The 23538-nt window shown below is 43.7% G+C and overlaps 1 protein-coding gene across 1 annotated transcript in view; it reads right to left on the bottom strand.

The window, feature by feature from the left end:
- DHX15 (DEAH-box helicase 15) overlaps window positions 1-23538 on the bottom strand; it is a 63955-nt gene that overhangs the window by 18420 nt on the left and 21997 nt on the right. Inside the window, exons 2-8 of the mRNA XM_077279962.1 lie at window positions 21187-21523; window positions 18862-19055; window positions 11514-11673; window positions 10285-10503; window positions 5067-5234; window positions 3891-3977; window positions 3639-3788 (exon numbers count right to left, since the gene is read on the bottom strand). Of these exons, the coding sequence (XP_077136077.1) occupies window positions 3639-3788; window positions 3891-3977; window positions 5067-5234; window positions 10285-10503; window positions 11514-11673; window positions 18862-19055; window positions 21187-21523 (1315 nt within the window). The remainder of the gene's footprint in view (window positions 1-3638; window positions 3789-3890; window positions 3978-5066; window positions 5235-10284; window positions 10504-11513; window positions 11674-18861; window positions 19056-21186; window positions 21524-23538) is intronic.

The raw sequence follows: 23538 nt of genomic DNA, 5'->3' as shown, positions 1-23538 counted from the left end.
CTGTGAATGTGAAAAATAATAAAGAACAGCACACAAAATGTTGCTGCAATGACTAAAATACATGCACCAAATGATGCACAGTAATATGTACCTTATAGGCTCACTGTGTACATTGAAGGTCAGAAGAATGTCTCAGCTAAATAGTAGTCTCCTTAGTCTGTACAGTACAATATAGGTTTTTACTGGAGAGTACAGATGAGCAAAAAGGTCTCCCAGCGTTCAATAGTTGGAGACCCTAATAGTTTAAGGTGCTTTTGTGCAAATTGTATTATACTGCTGCCATACATAGTTAAATAAATACATTAGCTATGACCTGGTAATAACCATAGAAGGCATGAAATGAGGTTTCAGATGGATTAGAATTATCACTGGTAACTAATAACCACCATATTCCAGCACATTTTTTATTGAAAAAAGGAACCTGTCAAGGGCTACCAGCAATAAGTTGCTACAATCACAATCGATTGTTCAATCAAGTCTATATCGCGTCATAAATACCATGTCTGCATATCAGTATCACAAACATATTGTACATAGAAGCCTCATTGACATTAAGCCACATCACTGGTCTCTCATGGCTACCGCGCTGCACATCAAAGCGCTTAACATATTACTGCCATGAGGTGCCGGGCACAGTCTGCTATGATCACAAAGATTACTTATCTGAATACATGTGACTCAGTTTGTCCCATATCTCCATCCCTACGCGTTTCGCCCCTTCCCAGTGTAGGGGGCTCATCAGGGGACCATTTGGGATCTGGCTGCAGTGGCTCTAAAAGTGGATGTGAGCAGATAGAGGTACATTCATTACCTTTATAGGTTCCGTTACCATAATCACTCTAGATAGCTGCCGTTTGGGAAACTTAGTAGGTGCATGCCATACTTTTCACTAGTGCCTGCGCTGCTAATACATTGCAAAAAGCGTGCACTTGCCTTATGTCATGAGACGCACGCCGCCTTATATTCCAAGCCTCACCCTGACTCTTACTTCCGGTAAGCGAGTACCTGACGGCCTGGTGGAACGCAAATGCGTCTCAGAGAAATGGACATGCGCAATGCGATACATGCGCACAGCGCTAACCAACAGTGAGTGAATGCGCAGCCGAAAACTGTTAGTTGTTACAGCCCCGATGCCAAGTTAGATATGTGGCTATCGTGCATCCCCACAGACAGGGCAAACGGACAACATCAAAAATTGCACATTTAGCCATTAGAGTACCTCATAATAGCTATACCTCCATCATTAAGTATATAAATCCCATACATTAATCACAAATTGTTCACATCCATGACAAGTATATTCTGCATATCTTGCTGTGCATTTGAGGGCAAGCATGCCCAGAATCGTGAACGCCCTCAAATTAATGCTGATGAAGGTACTACTGCAGGATGCAGTTAACCTGCAGTATAAATGAACTACAAATTAGTCAAAAAATGGACTAAAAGAGTCCTCTACCAGAAATAAAATCCCTATGTACAAACAGTTTTATATAAAGCAGGTGTAGGTCAATTGCTCATTTAGCCCTCCAGGGCTCATACTTTCCATCCAGAAGATCCACCTGCATTCTCGCTGGAGGATCTTTTTGTCCCAGTCCCCTGTCTAGTTGAAGGGTGCACCACCTCAATATAAAACTGTTTGTACATAGGGATTTTATTTCTGGTAGAGGACTCTTTTAGTCCATTTTTTGACTAATTTGTAGTTCATTTATACTGCAGGTTAACTGTATCCTGCAGTAGTACCTTCATCAGCATTAATTTGAGGGCGTTCACGATTCTGGGCATGCTTGCCCTCAAATGCACAGCAAGATATGCAGAATATACTTGTCATGGATGTGAACAATTTGTGATTAATTTATGGGATTTATATACTTAATGATGGAGGTATAGCTATTATGATGTACTCTAATGGCTAAATGTGCAATTTTTGATGTCTGTTTGCCCTGTCTGTGGGGATGCACGATAGCCACGTATCTAACTTGGCATCGGGGCTGTAACAACTAACAGTTTTCGGCTGCGCATTCACTCACTGTTGGTTAGCGCTGTGCGCATGTATCGCATTGCGCATGTCCATTTCTCTGAGATGCATTTGCGTTCCACCAGGCCGTCAGGTACTCGCTTACCGGAAGTAGTAAGAGTCAGGGCGAGGCTTGGAATATAAGGCGGCGTGCGTCTCATGATATAAGGCAAGTGCGCGCTTTTTGCAATGTATTAGCAGCGCAGGCACTAGTGAAAAGTATGGCATGCACCTACTAAGTTTCCCAAACGGCAGCTATCTAGAGTGATTATGGTAACGGAACCTATAAAGGTAATGAATGTACCTCTATCTGCTCACATCCACTTTTAGAGCCACTGCAGCCAGATCCCAAATGGTCCCCTGATGAGCCCCCTACACTGGGAAGGGGCGAAACGCGTAGGGATGGAGATATGGGACAAACTGAGTCACATGTATTCAGATAAGTAATCTTTGTGATCATAGCAGACTGTGCCCGGCACCTCATGGCAGTAATATGTTAAGCGCTTTGATGTGCAGCGCGGTAGCCATGAGAGACCAGTGATGTGGCTTAATGTCAATGAGGCTTCTACGTACAATATGTTTGTGATACTGATATGCAGACATGGTATTTATGACGCGATATAGACTTGATTGAACAATCGATTGTGATTGTAGCAACTTATTGCTGGTAGCCCTTGACAGGTTCCTTTTTTCAATAAAAAATGTGCTGGAATATGGAATATGGTGGCTATTAGTTACCAGTGATAATTCTAATCCATCTGAAACCTCATTTCATGCCTGCTATGGTTATTACCAGGTCATAGCTAATGTATTTATTTAACTATTTATGGCAGCAGTATAATACAATTTGCACAAAAGCACCTTATACTATTAGGGTCTCCAACTATTGAACGCTGGGAGACCTTTTTGCTCATCTGTACTCTCCAGTAAAAACCTATATTGTACTGTACAGACTAAGGAGACTACTATTTAGCTGAGACATTCTTCTGACCTTCAATGTACACAGTGAGCCTATAAGGTACATATTACTGTGCATCATTTGGTGCATGTATTTTAGTCATTGCAGCAACATTTTGTGTGCTGTTCTTTATTATTTTTCACATTCACAGCGTGACCTAGGTTTTTGTTGTGTGTATGGTGTTTTGGACTCGGCGTGGGTAGTTGCTAGGGCCCGATCAGGGTAAGGAGGGACAGCCGTCGCTGAGTGGGGGCGCCACATCGAATTATAGGGTGCCAACCTCCGCTGTCAGGAAGGTGCGAGTCCCACTAGGGTGATCATTAGGGACTCAGTCAGGAATACATCTATTCATTAAAAAAAGAGTTCCTGTGGCTTCTTGGCGGCTTTATATACCCTGCACAGAACTAGTGTTTATGGTGTTGGTAGTTATTTTGTGTTTATCTATGAGATTTTAATATCATTCATTAAAAGTTATCTTTTAGGGTATTTTGTTTTTTTTTTGGTTGCTAATATTGATTATACCCCTACATTATTTGTTTTGTTTTTTTGCTCAGTGTAATGTTCACTTGCAGCTGATGTAACATCCACAAGCGTCTCATGTGGATATTGTCTTTTGTATAGCAAAAAGAAAATGGGAAAATAAAAAAAATAATAAAAACCACCTACCTGCATTTCTGTTTTGTACGCCTTCTCTGTGTAAAGTCTAAAGCATTTCCCGGGCCGGGTACGACCAGCGCGCCCTGCTCTCTGCTGTGCAGAAGCCTTGCTGATGGCCGTCACCAGGAGAGACTCTACTCGAATTCGAGGGTTATACACCTATCCGGCACAGAAATAGAGGCACGATAATAACACTGATCTGCAGCAAATCAGATATGAATAAGTGTATGTCTACATCAGTAATAAAAGCGACTTTTGTACCTTTTGCTTAGCAAACCCTGGATCGATCACAAATACAACGCCATCGATGGTCAATGAGGTCTCAGCGATGTTAGTGGACACCACCACCTAAAAAAGTGACAAAAGGAAACATAACCGTACGAATGCTCTCAGTGGTGTATGCTTTATTTTTCTCTAAGTGATCTGCACATTCACGAAGGAGAGAGAGAGAGAGGGAGAGAGAGAGAGAGAGAGACAGAGACGCACCCGGGACGCAGGGGAGAGAGAGCGCCGCACCCGGGACGCAGGAGAGAGAGCGCCGCACCCGGGACGCAGGAGAGAGAGCGCCGCACCCGGGACGCAGGAGAGAGAGACCGCCGCACCCGGGACGCAGGAGAGAGAGAGCGCCGCACCCGGGACGCAGGAGAGAGAGAGCGCCGCACTCGGGACGCAGGAGAGAGAGAGCGCCGCACCCGGGACGCAGGAGAGAGAGAGCGCCGCACCCGGGACGCAGGAGAGAGAGAGCGCCGTGCCTCCCTCAGTGCAGACTTTCCATGTGTCGCCAAAGACATGCAAGATGTTTCATGCCCTGTCACACATTCACATAAAAAAATTAATAGGCACCCTTTAAAAACCTGCATGGGAAAATGGAAATGCATTTACGTATCAACGCAATGTCGATGTGTCCTCACAAATGGGTTGTATCTGCTGCAGTCACAAGCACACTTTACAGATTGATTTCAGATTATCACATTAGAAAGGAGCTTTTACAGTCCAGCAATTTCTCTCAATGTCACGAAGACCCTGAAGTGCATTAGTGAATCCAGTGTCATGGCACAAAAAGTCAAAAACCACTACAATGTAAAGGTAGCGTCCACTTATAATATCATAATGGCTCATTGGTACAACACTGCCGTGTCTTCCATTTCAAATAGCCATTCTGTTAATTGACTTAGTGATGGCAGGATACAATGGCTGCAACTATAATCCTCAGGAGCGCAACGCTCCCTAGCCTCCAGCTTCCATGCTTGCCGGGGGCGGTGCACTCCTGATCACAGTTTGGGCAGGCGGCATAGATAAATAAAAGAGGAGAGAGGGTGCGAGAGAGAGCAAAGTGCTCGGCAGCCAGCTGTCGGGATTGTGAAAATGAAGCACTCTCCAATATACTGAGATACGTCAAAGCTTAAAAAGATCTACAAAGATGTGTCTTAGGCTTACCTTTCTTCCTATTGCACCGGTAGTTTTCTTGGGTGGAGGGGGCTCAAATATTCTCTGCTGTTGCTGGGGTGGAAGGGTAGAGTATAGAGGGATAATTTTGATATCCCCAACTTCAGGGCCCAAGTCGTCAATTTCTCGTTTTATCCTTTTACATGCTTCATCAATTTCCTAAAGATAAAGAATATTGTAGACAAGGAAGAAGGAATTCCGGAATTGCACGGGCATGAGGGCAGTCAGAACATTTACTCTAGCACAGGCGACCATCTTTGTTAGGGTCAGTGATTAAACTTCTCCAGGCTCCCAACGGGAATATTAACAGCACCGATCACCATAACAGTGTGCAGAACCTCTGGGAAATGAACGAGAAAGGCCTAAACACAATCATGGCAGGAGGATTTAACATCTTCCACCACACTTTTATGCTTCTGTCGACACAGATGAATTCGGGGGGGGCTTCCTTTTTGAAAGACGCATTGTAACTGGGAATTACATTTATTTTGCTATATAATGCACTGGGAGAAAACATTTCCAAAATTCAAGAGAAATGTTGGAGGGAATGGAATTGCTTTTGAGGTCTTGGTTTTACAATATTCATTGCATTGTAAAAATTATCTGTCTGGGCACACAGCGATTTTTTTTTTTTTAACCTACGATCATTTGCTCTACGTATTGCAGTGCTGTATTGTAATATATACCGTATTTTCCGGCGTATAAGACGACTGGGCGTATAAGACGACCCCCCAACTTTTCCAGTTAAAATGTAAAATCTCCTTAAAAGTCGGGGGTCTTCTTATAAACCGTGTCGTCTTATAGGACCGGTAACTAATGTGCCTTTTGGGGGGGGGGGGGGAGTGGGCCTGATGATGACGAGGGGGCGTCTCACAGGAAAGTGAGTATCCCCCATTACCTCATTGTATCGCTGCAGCGTGGGGTCTCTGCTGGGAGCGGCGGCTGCTGCTCCTCATTGTGCAGCGTGGGTGCTGTGCTGTGGCGGCTCCTCTTCTTCAGTGTGGGGCCTCTGTGCAGCTGGGCGGCGGCGGCGGCGGCTTATCTTCAGGCAGTCGGGGCTCCTCCGGTATCTCCTTAAAGCCCGGAGGCCCTGCCGGCAACTCCATCGGTGCAATGCAGTGGCCTTCAGGAACATGGCCGCTGCTCAGATTCAGATCTCGTCCCGAGATCTCGGGAGACGAGATCTGAATCTGAGCAGCGGCCATTTTCCCGGAGACAGCTCCATTGCTGCTATGCGGTGGCCCGGCCGCTGGGGGCTGCGCATGCTCAGATTCAGATCTCTGAATCTGAGCAGCGGCCATGTTCCCGGAGGCCACTGCATTGCACCGATGGAGTTGCCGGCAGGGCCTCCGGGCTTTAAGGAGATACCGGAGGAGCCCCGACTGCCTGAAGATAAGCCGCCGCCGCCGCCCAGCAGCATTGAGGCCCCACACTGAAGAAGAGGAGCCGCCGCCCCACGCACAGCACAGCAGCCGCCGCCGCTCCCAGCAGAGACCCCACGCTGCAATGATACAATGAGGTAATGGGGGATACTCACTTTCCTGTGAGACGCCCCCTCGTCGTCATCAGGCCCACTCCCCCCCCACCCACCATATACACCCGGCAATGCGATACCCGGCGTATAAGACGACCCCCGACTTTTAAGATGATTTTCAGGGGTTAAAAAGTCGTCTTATACGCCGGAAAATACGGTAAATGAACCAATAAACAAAACCAATAAGGACACACAAAAAAAAAATATATAAATATATATAAATATATATATATATATATCTCGATTCAAAAGTAGAGATGGGGAACCAGAACAGCAAACACCGCTTCTGAACGGCAGCAAAATCATCATCGCTGTCAGACAGCCGCAGTTGCCACGCTGCCAAATAAGGTGAGCCCGCAGCTATGATCGGAGGTATAAAGTTTACCTCTGGTCATTGGTGTCGGCTGATGAGACGACAGCTCCCATCAGCCGACATCTGCTGCCTCTAATAACACTGACAGCAGGAGTGGCTGATAGAAGTATCATTCATCAGCCAACTTATGCGCTGTAAAATATATTTAAAAAAAAACCATAGGTTCTTCTGTATTTTTGATAACCAGCCAGGCAAAACTGACAGCTTGGGTCTGTAACCCTCAGCTGTGAGCTTCAGAAGGCTGGTTATCAAGATAAGAGGGGTCCCCCTACATTTTTTTTTTAATTATTTAGATCAACTCTAGCACAGAGAGAAAAAGTCTCCTGGTGCAAAGGCAGTGAACTGCGGTGAATTCGCCTCTGCACGAGACTTTTTCTCACTGTGCTAGCGGGGATCTCACCAAGGTCACCACAGTTCATTTGCCTGGCTGGAAACGCAGCCTCAGTGACCAGCAGCTCATTCATCAGTGGTTCTCAGCCTGGACAGTCGCATCTACGCACCATCCAGGTAGAAAAGTGTTTATTACCAGACATGAATTACAGTAGGATTCAATTTAGAATCATTAAAGGAGTCTGTCATTCTTTCAGTTGAAGGACTTTATTCTGACTGTGTGTTTGTTTACAATACAACTATAGGATTAGTAACGGATAGGTGTCTTATAGACGCCTCCCCATTACTAAGCTGAGGGCTGATGTCACCGAACAATACAAAGGTCCATCAATCCCACAAATATGAACCCCACTTGCCACCGCTACAGGGCAAGTGGGAAGAGGCGGGCAAAGCTCATTCTAATAGATGCACCTTTTCTGGGCAGCTGCAGACTGCTATTCTTAGGCTGGGGGGGAACCAATATCCATGGCACCTTACCAGCCTGAGAATACCAGCCCCCAGCGGCCTGCGCTAGCTTTTCTGGTTGCCTAAAGTGGAGGGAGACCCCTTGCCATTTTTTTTTATTCATTTAAATCATTAAAAAAAAAACGACGTGGGGACCCCTCCATTCTTCATAACCAGCCTTGTTGACAGCTGAGGGTTGCAGCCCCCAGCTGTGAGCTTTGCCTGGCTGGTTATAAAAAAAAAACAAACAAACAAACAGGGGAAATCACGTCTTTTTTAAAAATTGAGCGCTACGGAATATGTTGGCGCTATATAAATTTATTATTATATTTATTTATTATTTAAAGTCTCACGGTGCAGTGCAGAGCTCCGAAATTTCTCACAGTGAACTGCGGTGAACTCTGAGTTCAGCACTGCACCATGAGACTTTCTCGCTGTGCTAGCATCAATCTCACCGCGGTCACTGCATTTCAGCCTGGCTGGAAACGCAGTCTCAGTGACCGGCAGTAACCTCCATGACGTCCCTGCTAGTCAATCAGCTCATTTACCAGTGGTTCTCAGCCTGGAAGGTCACATCTAGGCACCATCCTGGTTGAAAACTCCCAGACATGGATGACGGCATGGGACAGAACGACGGACAGGTGAGGGATATTATATGTTTTTTTATTTTTGTTTTATTACAGGAGGCGAGGCATTCAATGGAATGGGCGTTAGGAGTGTACGACTCTTTGCTATTTTTAATTAAAAATAGAAAAGTGTGTTTTGTTTTATATATTTTCTAGGCACCCGAGGGCTGCTATTTTTAGGCTGGTGGGGGAGGGGGGTGCAATATCCATGGCCCTTTACCAGCCTGAGAATACCGGCCTCCAGCTGTTTACTTTAGCTTGGCTGGATGTGAAAAATTGGGGAGACCCCACGCCGTTTTTTTATTTAAATTTAAAAAAAAAAAAAAAAAAAACAGAATGTGGACCACTCTATTCTTGATTACCAGCATTGATGAAGCTGACAGGTGAGGGTTACCCCAGCTGTCAGTGTTGCCTGGCTGGTTATTAGTAATACAGAGGAATCCACGGCGTGTTTTTTTTTTAAATTATTATTATATATTCAAATTGCAGGCTGATGAATACTCCCATTAGCTGCTCCTGCTCTCACTGTTACTAGCGGCAGCAGGCTTTGGCTGATGGGAGCAGTAGTCCCATCAGCTGACACCAGTGACTGGAGGTAAACTTTATACCTCCAATCACAGCTGCTAGCTCACGCTGTCTTGACAGAGTGGGAACCGCGGCAGTCTGACCAGAGGCGATGATTTTACCGCCAATAAGAAGCGGTGTTTGCCATGCTGTCATGCACATGACATCGCGGCAAACACTGGATGTTCAGGCCCCCCATTCATCTGAATGGGGTCAGGGTACTGCTCTGGTACCCAAACTTTTTGTAACTGTTCGGCCGAACCCGAACATCCAGGTGTCCGCCCATCTCTATTCATAAGGTTAATATATAAATAAACGCACTTGTATTAAAAGATAATGACGGATATTTCCTGAGTAAATACAGTATCATACAGTCAATTAAATCGATGAAAAAAAGAACGTGCTGCTAAATGGATAAACAAGATACACCCCAGATGAAGCCATTGGCAAAAGGCACATTGGGTGTGTTTGGTAGGTGAACCATGATATACTATTTCGCTACAGGCAGATGCTACAGACGGCATCTCTGGGCTCAGCCCTTGAGCCCACTCCAAACATCTATTTAGGTTGCACTATTACATTCCAAGTTGGGAACCTGTTCACTAGACCATGTATACCTAGTTAACTTTTAGATAATATGCACCCATTATTTTATTTTTTTACCTTAATTCCTCCTACATGTTGATTCTATTTTGTCTCAGTTTACAATTAACAAAGAAATATTCAGGGAAAATGTCAGATCACAGGATATCAGCTGTGCCCACCCACCTCTGCACAATCTGCTGCAGGAGCCTCTGGCATTGGGGTACAGGTCTGCAGTCATTCTACATGACTGCAGACTTGTGAATCCTCACTGCGAGGATTCTGCTCCAATGCCAGGAGCGGGCAGGCAAGTGTATGTGATTTGCATACAAGTGGTCACATGCTGACTAGACATGCACGGCCTTGCTCGATACAAAGGTTGAGCTACGCAGAACACATCTGGTCAGAATGCGGCCACAAGCATGCAAACTACATGACCGCCAGCTCCCGGCTACTCTTCGCAGTGAATCTTTTTCCCTGTTCCTAAAGAACCACTTTATCTAGCTCCGTTGCATTTTCCTTCTGAGGATGGATGGGTATTCCAGAGGTCAGACTCCACCGCGAGCGAGCGAGCGAGCGATATAGTTAACTCTCAGAGAGAGAATCCCTTTACAGTATAACGCTCTCTTCATTGTTGTAAGATGCAAAAGGCGAATGTTACACAATCACGTACAAGTGTAAGCTGAACACACAAACCTCCTGGCCTGTAAGGAAAAGCAGAAGATCTCCTTCCTCCTCTTCACACATGTGAATCTGAATGACTGTGCGGATGGCGGCTTCAAGATAGTCCCTCTCCGGCTCCGGAGTGTAAAAGATTTCTACAGGATGGGTACGGCCAGGAATAGTGAGGAGAGGGCAGCTATCGAAATAGATCTGGAACTTGCCGGCATCAAGAGTGGCACTCATGACTATAACCTACAGAAGACAAAAAAAACAAACACTGAAATGTGGAACTTTAGAAGTGAGACAGCAAACATCACATGAAGACGCTGTGGTTAGCATAGTCCAGTTCTGCTCATTGCTACACATGATCAAACCACTGCAGAAGAGCAGCAGCGTGGCCACCTCCACCATGACCTCCACCATCAGCCCGTCTGCAGAGTGAATCTCAGGAGGACCTGGCCGATCACCAAAGCGATAACAGACAATTTCCAGACATGTAAAGGGGCTTTCCAGGCTTGATAAACTATGTGACTGCAAAATCGTGACAGTACATGGTGTGCGTGCTGTCAGTATTCCCCAGTATTGTCGCTGCGAGTAGTCTTGTGCCGAATAGATGAGTTCAGCGCTTCAATAGAAGGGCAATGAGAGAAGCCAGATAGGTCTAGTCGGTGTGAGACCGCAAGTATGCAAATCACATAAATGCAGTCACATGACCGCTTGCTCCTGCAATTCCGGGGAATCCTGACAGTGCACGGTGTGCACACACTCATGGTTCACAAGCTTGCACTCAGTGATGGCAGACTTTTACACCAAGACTGGACAACCCCTTTAAAGTGTACTTTGGATTATAATTATAATGACAAGTGATTGATTACACTGAAGTCCAGGCACAATTTTCGAAATAACTAGCTTTACAGCTCCGATCTCTAAACAGCAGCACAGACCAACTGCGGTGCCTACTGCCCATATATGCACTCTTCGAAGAGGTCCTACTTGACCCCCAAGCTCTTAAACTCCTAGTAAAGTCAGCGCTGTACAATCACATTACATCCTATAGAGCTGGATACTCCAGGAGCGGGGCGCACTGCATGAAAGCGGTTACATGTATTGCGGACGGCCTTAGAGACAGACTGCTAAATCAAATTATTTAAAGGAAAATATATCTGGGCACGCTCACTCTAGAATCATTTTCCTGTATAGCTGGAAGTAGTCCCACACCGCTGCAAAGAGACAGAACTAGAGACAGCAAAAGTCGGCTTTACCTTTAAATCATTCCTTTGCCGAACAACCTCTTTTAAAACACCCATTAAAATATCTGTAGCTAAAGTTCTTTCATGGGCTTCATCGAGTATAACTACACCGTAGCGTTCCAGCAGGGGGTCATTCATCGCCTCTCGTAGTAACATACCATCAGTCATGTACCTAGGGAGAGATACACATTGGCATAAGGATTGATCAAGGTCACTTCAATAAGAGAAGCAAATATTACATTTTAATCAGAGATACCTGCTTCTCCATGTAGGAGCCATTTTCCCTACTGACTTATGAACTAATCATCCACATCGCTAGTCCGTCTTGTTTTGACAAAGATAGATTTTAATGGTTCAGTCGTGTCAGTTTACAACTTCTTACAAATGTTTATGGACAGGGGAGGAGGTGAAAAGTAAAGACATGCAGACCCGGGCTGCTGCTCTCTAGCACTGATTTCACCCCAGAGCTGGATTCACAGCTACAATGCTCATGCTTCTGAACATGTGCTACATAGAGACTGGAGAGCAGAAATCCTTCATGTCTCTGTGTACAGGAGACATCATAGCAGTTAGTCTCCATCCACCAGCACTGAGAGAATAAAAAACAGAGATACAGCCTGCAGAGGGGAAACTAGCACTAAATACAGGATGTGTGTCATAACAGCCAGAATCAGCGCTACTGATTACACATGGCCGTTGACTCTGAAAAGTCAATTGAAACAGACACTTTAATGAAGCTCAAAAATGTTTCCCATGCCATTACAGTGTATTGTGTAGATCACCATCCACCCCACTACGAGGGTTTGGGTTTGTGTCACCTGTGTGCATAGTCATTTCCAGAGACAAATACATGTCCGGATCAATTTCCCTGGTGGCATACCGCCCTACAGGATGTTTTAAGATAAAAGGATAACACGGAGTGCATAATATTATATATATATATATTTTTTTTTTTTTTATTTATTTATTTTTTTCATGGCCAAAATTATTGACACACCTGCAATTGTCAGATAATACTCAGTTTCTTCCTGAAAATGATTGCAAACAAAAATTCTTTGGTATTATCATCTTCATTTAATTTGTCTTAAATGAAAAAACACAAAAGAGAATGAAGCAAAAAGCAAAACATTGATCATTTCACACAAAACTCCAAAAATGGGCCAGACAAAAGTATTGGCACCTTCAGCCTAATACTTGGTTGCACAACCTTTAGCCAAAATAACAGCGACCAACCGCTTCCGGTAACCATCAATGAGTTTCTTACAATGCTTTGCTGGAATTTTAGACCATTCTTCTTTGGCAAACTGCTCCAGGACCCTGATATTTGAAGGGTGCCTTCTCCAAACTGCCATTTTTAGATCTCTCCACAGGTGTTCTATGGGATTCAGGTCTGGACTCATTGCTGGCCACCTTAGAAGTCTCCAGTGCTTTCTCTCAAACCATTTTCTAGTGCTTTTTGAAGTGTGTTTTGGGTCATTGTCCTGCTGGAAGACCCATGACCTCTGAGGGAGACCCAGCTTTCTCATACTGGACCCTACATTATGCTGCAAAATTTGTTGGTAGTCTTCAGACTTCATAATGCCATGCACACGGTCAAGCAGTCCAGTGCCAGAGGCAGCAAAGCAACCCCAAAATATCAGGGAACCTCCGCCATGATTGACTGTAGGGACCGTGTTCTTTTCTTTGAATGCCTCTTTTTTTCTCATGTAAACTCTATGTTGATGCCTTTGCCCAAAAAGCTCTACTTTTGTCTCATCTGACCAGAGAACATTCTTGCAAAACGTTTTAGGCTTTTTCAGGTAAGTTTTGGCAAACTCCAGCCTGCCTTTTTTATGTCTCAGGGTAAGAAGTGGGGTCTTCCTGGGTTTCCTACCATACAGTCCCTTTTCATTCAGACGCCGACGGATAGTAAGGGTTGACACTGTTGTACCCTCGGACTGCAGGGCAGCTTGAACTTGTCTGGATGTTAGTCGAGGTTCTTTATCCAACATCCGCACAATCTTGCGTTGAAATCTCTTGTCAATTTTTCTTTTCCGTCCACATCTAGGGAGGTTAGCCACAGTGCCATGGGCTTTAAACTTCTTGATGACACTGCGCACGGTAGACACAGGAACATTCAGGTCTTTGGAGATGGACTTGTAGCCTTGACATTGCTCATGCTTCCTCACAATTTGGTTTCTCAAGTCCTCAGACAGTTCTTTGGTCTTCTTTCTTTTCTCCATGCTCAATGTGGTACACACAAGGACACAGGACAGAGGTTGAGTCAACTTTAATCCATGTCAACTGGCTGCAAGTGTGATTTAGTTATTGCCATCACCTGTTAGGTGCCACAGGTAAGTTACAGGTGCTGTTAATTACACTAATTAGAGAAGCATCACATGATTTTTCGAACAGTGCCAATACTTTTGTCCACCCCCTTTTTTATGTTTGGTGTGGAATTATATCCAATTTGGCTTTAGGACAATTCTTTTTGTGGTTTTTCATTTAAGAGAAATTAAATGAAGATAATAATACCAGAGAATTTGTGTTTGCAATCATCTTCAAGAAGAAACTGAGTATTATCTGACAGAATTGAAGGGGTGTCAATACTTTTGGCCATGAGTATGTATGTATGTATGTATGTATGTATGTATGTATGTATGTATGTATGTATGTATGTATGTATGTATGTGTGTGTATGTATGTATGTATGTGTATATATATATATATATATATATATATATATATATATATATATATATATATATATATATATATAACCCACACTAAACCGGATTTTAATCTCAATCTCAGAAGCGTTTGGGGACTAGTATTCGGAGGATTGATCACCAATATTAGATCAGGAGGTTGGTCAGCAGCAGCAGACAATTGTTCATCTGCTCTGTGTTTTTGTGATATTGTACATCAGCACTTGCTAGAGCGACGTGGCCCCTTAAATCAGCTGACCGGCAGAAGTTCCAAGGTTCGGACTCCCACAGGCCTAATATTGATGTCCTAATCCAAAGCACGGCCCATCAGTTTTTAATTCCCTGAAGATATCAGAAAATGACCTATCGTTTAAATCAAGTTTGTGTTTTACATGTAGTTTACTTTTTTTTTTCTTTTTTACGCATCCCAATCTGTATGTATACATAAACTGTATTGTATTGACCAGTACGTTGCAATCACCAGTACATTATGCCCAGTTCACGCTTTTGAGACATGCACTTATTCTGAGAGCTATAACTTTTTATTTTTCCCCCAATGGAGCTGTATGGCAGCTTGTTTTTTGCGTGACTAGATGACGTTTTCAGACCATTTTTATTTACAATAGTCTTTTTGATAGTGTTTTATTGCACTTTTTTTTTCATTGGTAAAAACACAAAAAGGCGGGCACCGCACACAATAAATACTAAAGGGATCAACCACATGCATATATAAAGTACCAAGAGAACAAAAGAAGAAAGTAATATGCACACAGTGGGATCAACCTAATAAATTTTATTTGTATTATCACAATCCACCATACATAAAGGCAACAAAAGGGAGAAACGAACATTTAAAAGCATTTAAAAACAAAACGGACCTACCCGCATCCCCCCACATGACAATATATAACAAATATACAAGCAGTACACGGAACCCTTGAAAGGCTCGGCAGATGAATACAATGACAAACACATTTATTCAATACAGTGTGCTGCCACCTAACAGAGCCCTCAGACTGTTATCAAAAAATATTATCAAAAACTGAGTCCCAAACAAATGGTTAACACCCCCCAGTCACAAAGCAGGCCTGTAATCAGTCAAGCTGCTATCCACCCAAAAAAAAAAAAAAAAAAATTTTTTTTATATAAAACAGAATGACCAAATAGCTAATGCAGCTGAATAGCAGCCTTCCCTAATACTACCACCTACTATAATACTTTACCAACCATACGGTGCAAGTCTCCCAGTCACCAAGGAGTCACTACCCCATCGGTATCCATGGATAAGTTTTAACCTCAAAGCAAGAGTGTAAGCAGTAAGCATACAGACGTGCATGCATAAAAATGAGATTTAGAGGTGAGTAGGGAATAAGGCCGAGACCAGGGGGGTCCAAAAGAAGGGAAAAAAGGGGGGGGGGGGGATGGATCCATGGATACCGATGGGGTAGTGACTCCTTGGTGACTGGGAGACTTGCACCGTATGGTTGGTAAAGTATTATAGTAGGTGGTAGTATTAGGGAAGGCTGCTATTCAGCTGCATTAGCTATTTGGTCATTCTGTTTTATATAAAAAAAAAATATATTTTTTTTTTGGGTGGATAGCAGCTTGACTGATTACAGGCCTGCTTTGTGACTGGGGGGTGTTAACCATTTGTTTGGGACTCAATTTTTGATAATATTTTTTGATAACAGTCTATGAGGACTCTGTTAGGTGGAATAAATGTGTTTGTCATTGTATTCATCTGCCGAGCCTTCCAAGGGTTCCGTGTACTGCTTGTATATTTGTTATATATTGTCATGTGGGGGGATGCGGGTAGGTCCGTTTTGTTTGTAAATGCTTTTAAATGTTCGTTTCTCCCTTTTGTTGCCTTTATGTATGGTGGATTGTGATAATAAAAATAAAATTTATTAGGTTGATCCCACTGTGTGCATATTACTTTCTTCTTTAGTTCTTTTTTTTCATTGGTATGATAAAGCATTTTTTTGCTTGTTTCTTTACGGTGTTCATTGAAGGGGTTAACTAGTGGGACAGTTTTATAGAGCGGGATGTTACAGACGCAGCGATACCAAATCTGTACTTTTTAGTATTTTTTTTTTACATAAATATTTATTGGAAAAATAGTTTTTTTATATATATTTTGGAATTTTTAAAAAATATTTTTACACTTTTTTTTTTTTTTTTTTTTTTTTTTTTTACTTTTTTTACATTGTACCAGGATGGCACATCATACGGAGCAGCGATACCAAATGTGTGTACTTTTATTGTTTATTTTTACCATACATAAATGTATTTATTGGAAAAAACAATTTCTTTATTTGGGGGATTTTAAAAAAAAAATAATTTCACTTTTTTTTTTTTTTTTTTTTTTTTTTTTATATAACATGGTCCCATCCTGGGACATCACTGTATGGTGTCAGATCACTGATCTGATACTCCGCACTGCAGAGTATCACACCAGCATCTGACAGGCAGGGAAGGAGTAATCTCAGGTCCTGCTCTCAGCAGGCGCTCACAAGCCACCTTCCCTGCAGGACCCTGAAGAACCCCACGGCCATCTTGGAGACCATCAGAACAAAGTTATCGCATCATGTTGTCCTGATGGAAGCGAGTAGGGAACTGATTCCCTGCGTGATGCTCATCTATGCCGCTGTCAGTGACAGCGATCGGTGCTAGCACAGATCGTGGGCGTTGCAGGGGTGTCAGCTCTCACACAGAGCTGCCACCTACACGTGATTGCTGGGGCGCTCAGCGTGAGCCCGCGCGATCGGTGTGCCGTACCTGTACTGCTGTTTGCGGGAACGCAGCTCCTGCAGAGCAGTACAAGTACGGCTGATGTTGGGAAGGGGTTAAACCAGAGAGTTATGTCACACAAAATAGCTAACAAATAACATTTCCTACATGTCTACTTTACATCTGCACAATTATTGAAACAATTTTTTTTGTTAGGAAGTTATAAGTATTAAAAGTTGACCAGCAATTTCAAATTTTTCCAACAAAATTAAAAAAAATTTTTTTTAAACCACATCACATTTAAAGTGACTTTGATGGGCCTATATGACAGAAAATACCCAAAAGGGACACCATTCTAAAAACAACACACTACAAGCAATGTGGTTGGAAAAAAAATAACATTTAACTTTTCTTTTTTTCTCACAAAAACGTTACTTTAGACAAAATTTGTATTTTCTCAAGGGTGACAGGAGGAAATGGACCCCAAAATTTGTTGTGCAATTTCTCCTGAGCATGCCAATAGCACATATATGGGGGAAAACTACTGTTTAGGCACACGGCAGGGCTCTGAAAGGAGTGAGGCAGTGCTGTGGATTCGGGAGTGAGGGAAATTAAGGAGTCGGAGGTTTGGCTTACTGACTCCACAGCCTTGAAAAATACTGTAGTAGTCATCGATTACTACAATATATTTGTACTTACCCTAAATCTAGTCCTATCAACTAATCCAAATTATGATTTTTTTATTCTTTTTTATTTTTCTTTTTTCACACAAAACGAAAAAACAACAACCGGATGCCGATCAGTGATTTGTGTCATTCTGAGGTCAGATCACCAGTACACTCTTGTGTGATTGAGGTCATTGCCCGATCACACCAATCAGAGCAGGTCCTGGTGATGCAGTTGTTGCCGGAAACTATGAAAGCGCTGTGATTGGCTGTTCATTTCTGAACAGCCAATCACAACGAACATATTTGCGAGGGGGTAGCGCCACCCACGGGACAACAACTTCTGGTGCCCTGCTGCAAGATTCAGTAGGTACCTTAATGCAATCAATGCGACTGTGGTTGCGGTGCTGCATTAAAGATATGACGTATCCACATGTCCATGGTCAGTAAGTATTTACCAATCTGGTTGCGAAGGTGTTAAAACATTTTTCCACTATTTTCCTCCGCAAAATTTGGGGTGCGCATTCTAGTCCACAAAAATAAGGTATACGATTTATAACAGAAATCTTACAATTTTCCACTGGGACTCTTTAGACTATCTTGTAGTTTCATTTACAGATACTGACCTCATCTCTTGTGTAATCTAATGAGCATGTGCAAAGGCCATTGTGAAAGGAGGAGCAGGTAAGCTGTGATATCGCCTATTGTGATTGGTGGATCCTGTGTTATCAGATGGGTATTAGAGGCATTACCTGCCAAAGTAAGCCTGCCTCTGCAGATAAAGAGCTCTGATGTAAACTCTTCCTGAAAAGACAGGAAGGAGTTTAAAAAGTTTCCCATATTATGATCTTTATTTTATTAAAAAAAATAAATAAATAAAATCTTTTCTTTTTAAAAATGAAGAGCATGATACAGAAAAGAACATTGCCAACTTTCTTTTAAATAGGGTGGTAACTTAGAGGAATTTAGGGTTTATCACATTTCATGTTTCTTTACTCTGTTTCCGTGTGTTCTATTGTAGTTTTGTTTTGCCAAAGCCCGAATCTAGGTTATCAAAGCTTAAATAAAAGCAATTAATTTATACAAACTTCAAAAGTTTATCCAGGATTAGAAAACCATGACTGTGTTCTTTCAGATGGCGCCTGTCTATGGGTTGTATTGGTATAGGAGTTGCATCTGTGGACATTTGTGGCACGGTTATCAGCCACGGTTGTTTTTTAATCCAGGACACATGTACTTGGACAACTTACAGTGGGTGTTGGGTCGGCTTCTACTTACTTCAAAATTGTTTTTGCGCTGCTGCAGTCCTCAAATCGAATCGAGTACCCAACTTCCTGGCCGAGCATCACATCCATCTCATCAGCGACTCTCTGAGCCACACTCATGGCGGCCACTCTCCTGGGTTGGGTACAAGCTACACCTCTCTTTGGACCAGGTAACGACCTCATGTACTCTACGCACCACTGCGGGATCTACAATATACCAGCAGACATTTAGGAACCTTGTAGTAGGCTTCAATCATCTGGAGTAATTAGACAGAGCATAAAAAGGTATGTGTACAAAACAATCAGAAAATGCTTAGGCTACTTTCACACTAGCGTCGGGCTCGGTCCGTCGCAGTGCGTCGGGCCGAGGTCACCGACGCTAGCGTTGTCTCCGCTGCACAACGGGGGCAGCGGATGCATTTTTCCAGCGCATCCGCTACCCCATTGTGAGGTGAGGGGAAGTGCGGGAAGGTGGGGGCGGAGTTCCGGCCGCGCATGCGCGGTCGAAAAAAAGCGGACCGTCGTGAGCAAAAAACGTTACATGTAACGTTTTTTGCTCCCGACGGTCCGCCACAACACGGCGCAACCGTCGCACGACGGTTGCAACGTGTGTCAATGCGTCGCAAATGCGTCGCTAATGTTAGTCAATGCAGAAAAAACGCATCCTGCAAGCACTTTTGCAGGATGCGTTTTTTCGGCAAACGACGCATTGCGACGTATTGCAGTTAATGCCAGTGTGAAAGTAGCCTTAGGGTATGTGCACACGTTGCAGATTTGCCTGTGGAATTTTCTGTGCGGATTCTGCATCTCTTGACAGCAAACGCAGGTCAAAATCTGTACTTTATTATTTTGTATGTTTTTTGTTGCGGATTCTGTGCGGATTTCTTGCGTTTTTTCTACCCCATGCGGATTTCTATTATGGAATGGTTGCAGAAACGCTGCAGATCCGCACAAAAGAAGTGACATGCTCCTTCTTTTAATCCACCGAGTTTTCCGTGTGGAATTTTCAGCACCATTAGCACAGCATTTTTTTTCCATTGATTTACAATGTAATGTAAATCACTTGCAGATCTGCGTTTCTGCGAGGAAAAAAACGCTGCGGATCCGCAGGAAATCCGCAACGTGTGCACATACTTGCCTTCATTCTGATTAAGGGAATTTCTATGTAAAAATGACTTGCTCTGCACATGCTCTGGCGTTTCAACATCTTTTAACCACAGGCTTCTAAACACGACAAACGGTTAAAAAACGCAATTTGAAAGACGCTCTGTACTTTACAAGTCAAGAAATCTCAAAATAAGCCAGTTAGATGTCCAAACATCTTCTGGAGCATTTTGTCTTTGTTTTAAAAAAAAAAAATTGGTCCTTAATTATTCAATGAAGCGGGAAAAAGAAAAAAAGTGTGGAAAAAAAACAGTAAAAAAAAAAAGTCACAAAAACTATGGGAAAACCCTCCAAAAATGCGCCAGCTGCCATAACTGTGGAAATTTGCTCAGAAGGTAAAAAGAAGCTTCAGAAAAAATAAAAAAGTTTACTACATGAAAACCTCGGCGGGTTCACCTGAGTGTAAGACGTTGTGTGCACACAGCCTTAAGGCCCCGTCACACATAGCGAGATCGCTAGCGAGATCGCTGCTGAGTCACAAGTTTTGTGACGCAACAGCGACCTCAGTAGCGATCTCGCTATGTGTGACACGTACCAGCGACCCGGCCCCTGCTGCGAGATCGCTGGTCGTGTCGGAATGGCCTGGACCTTTTTTTGGTCGTTGAGGTCCCGCTGACATCGCTGAATCGGTGTGTGTGACACCGATCCAGCGATGTCTTCACTGGTAACCAGGGTAAACATCGGGTTACTAAGCGCAGGGCCGCGCTTAGTAACCCGATGTTTACCCTGGTTACCAGCGTAAATGTAAAAAGTGCCGCCACCGCTGTGCTCTGCTCTCACTGTACGGCGGCACTCAGTCAGAGCAGGAAGCAGACGGCAAGGGACCTGACGGACATCAGATGGTGAGTATGTACTGTTTGTTTTTTTTGGTAACCAGGGTAAATATCGGGTTACTAAGCGCGGCCCTGCGCTTAGTAACCCGATGTTTACCCTGGTTACCCGGGTGCTGCAGGGGGACTTCGGCATCGTTGAAGACAGTTTCAACGATGCCGAAGTCGTTCCCCTGATCGTTGGTCGCTGGAGAGAGCTGTCTGTGTGACAGCTCCCCAGCGACCACACAGCGACTTACCAACGATCACGGCCAGGTCGTATCGCTGGTCGTGATCGTTGGTAAATCGCTATGTGTGACGGGGCCTTTAGAGTGCATATCTGGCAGGGCATTACAGACACGTACCTGGGTGGTTTTTCCAGAACCAGTCTCTCCCACCAAGACAAAACTCTGGTTCCTCATGAGGATATCTGTGAACCGTTCCTTGTACTCCCAGACGGGCAACTGCAGACGTTTTTTCAGGATGTCATAGTAACGTGGTGTGTGGGGTAAATTGGTAAAAGGATTGACGCCCTGTGGGAGCGCTGCCGGCTTTACGGGCTGGACTCCACCTGCAGAGATATATGGAGGATTCGGTGCACCGCGAGATTCCTTATCTTTGTCTCTATCTCGCTCACGATCGCGGTCTCGGTCACGATCTCGGTCACGGTCCTTTGATCTGTCATCTCTATCTCTGTCCTTCCTAAAAGAAAAGAGGATAATAAAATGAAAATCCTTGAACAGTTCTCCAGCCTGCAGAGCTTCATTGCTCCTTCCAGTGCAATATTTCCTCAGTAAGTATATAGAGGGCTAATGGAACCTTCCTGACTGACCACTCCTCTACAGAAGGTCCAGGTGGCAGATAAGGTCCTGGACATCCCCAAGAAGAGTCTGCTGATTCTTCTAGACAGAGGTCCTGTCAGAAGGAAACGTGGACACCACAGATAAGTGTTTTATGATGATCTCAGGCTTGTCATTTTTTGCTTTGGAGCCTCCATTGCAAATTCTGTTCCTATTCAACCTGGTATTGTTCCAAACTGAAGCCACAACAAAAGGGGTATTACCAGCTTCAAGATCCTATCCCAATATGTAGTAGGCATAATAATAATAATAATAATAATAATAATAATAATAATAATAGCAAATACCTGCAATAAGAAATGTAGTATAGTTCTTCTGGTTTGCTATGTCTTTCCTCATGTGCAGTACCTTAGATATCCATGGTTATGACCACTAACAACAAGCTAACTGCCACTATATCAGTGGATGTAACCATGGATACCAAGGGTCCTGCAATGCCCTGCACAAGTGGCGAGGGACATGGCTTATCAGAAAAACTATACTACATTTATGATCGGAGGCATTTGCTGATATTATTATAACACCTACTACATATTTGGAGAGGATCTTGGACATGGGAATACCCCTTAAGGCGTTTGTAACTAAAAGAGCCACCTTGTGCTGCACTAATGCTGCATTCTGACACGGTGGCTCGTTTAGTTCTTGTTCCTGACACTGCTGAAATAATCGTTTTTGAAATTTGTCCCTCATACCGTGAAATCGCCAGGGGGGTAGGTCTTTCCCCCCTAATCCAGACGCACCACAGCTGTCAATCATGGCCTCTGCGCGCCGCCTCCTCTTCCTTATCGTCCCTGGAGCCTGCGCAGTCAATTTTTTAAGGCATGCGCAGTTGCACTGCCCTTCAAACTTACAGTGCAGGCGCTGGGGACGCTAAGGAAGGAAGAGGAGGCGGCGCCCGGAGGCCCTGAGTGACGGCTGTGAGGCGTCTGGATTCGGGGGGAAAAGACCTGCCCCCATGGTGATTTCACGGTATGAGGGACAAATTTCAAAAACAATTATTTCAGCAGTGCCAGGGACCCGAACCAAAAGAGCCACCTTGTCAGAATGCAGCATTAGCGCAGCACAAGGTGGCTCTTTTAGTTACGAACGCCTGGGGGGGGTGAGAGGTTCCCTTTAAAGAGTAACAGTCATTTTATTTTTTTTCTTTCCCATAACTGAATCGTACACATGAAACCTAGAAACTTTGTAATATATCTTAGACAAATCCATTTTCTCCTCCTGGACCGACCAGTCATTTGCAGAATTCTTAATTCATGGGTAAAATCTCTTCAGTGAATACAGACTTTCCCATTACGTTTTATGGAGAACTGTGCCCGCCTCTGGCTTTTCCATAGAATCTAATAAGCACCAACTGTCCTCTCATATCTTAGTGACAGGAAAGTTTTTCTTCATTAAATACAAAAACATACAGGTTACCAGTAAATTGAGCAAGTTGCTTATTTTTCATTTGAACTATTGATTTCTTAAATCAGAGGTCCCGAACGTTTCTGACCTTGAGAGCCACATCCAGCCTTGAGAGAGTCGCGAGCCACATTCAGCTCCCACCCCCTCACAATAGTGGCAACCAAAGACCCCATTAAAGGCATAATGGTAACCAAAGCTTTTCCACAAAAATCAATCACCCCAAAGCAGTATACAAAGATCCAGGGGTTCCTACAATACCCCACATTCAGTATTCTCCTATAAAGCACTCTCAGAACACTCACATCCAACTTCAAGCACCTCCTCTTACAGGTGGTGTCATCTTGTCTCCAGCGTACCATACTTAAATCATCTCAAAACCCTTAAGACCAGTATATGTGCATCCAGATCTCCTCCTTTTCTGCCCACAAAATTCACCATTTTCAGATGTGCTCT

The sequence above is a fragment of the Ranitomeya variabilis genome, chromosome 1 (assembly GCF_051348905.1).
Source record: "Ranitomeya variabilis isolate aRanVar5 chromosome 1, aRanVar5.hap1, whole genome shotgun sequence".
NCBI lineage: Eukaryota > Metazoa > Chordata > Amphibia > Anura > Dendrobatidae > Ranitomeya > Ranitomeya variabilis.
This window is presented reverse-complemented; position numbering and strand designations above follow the sequence as displayed.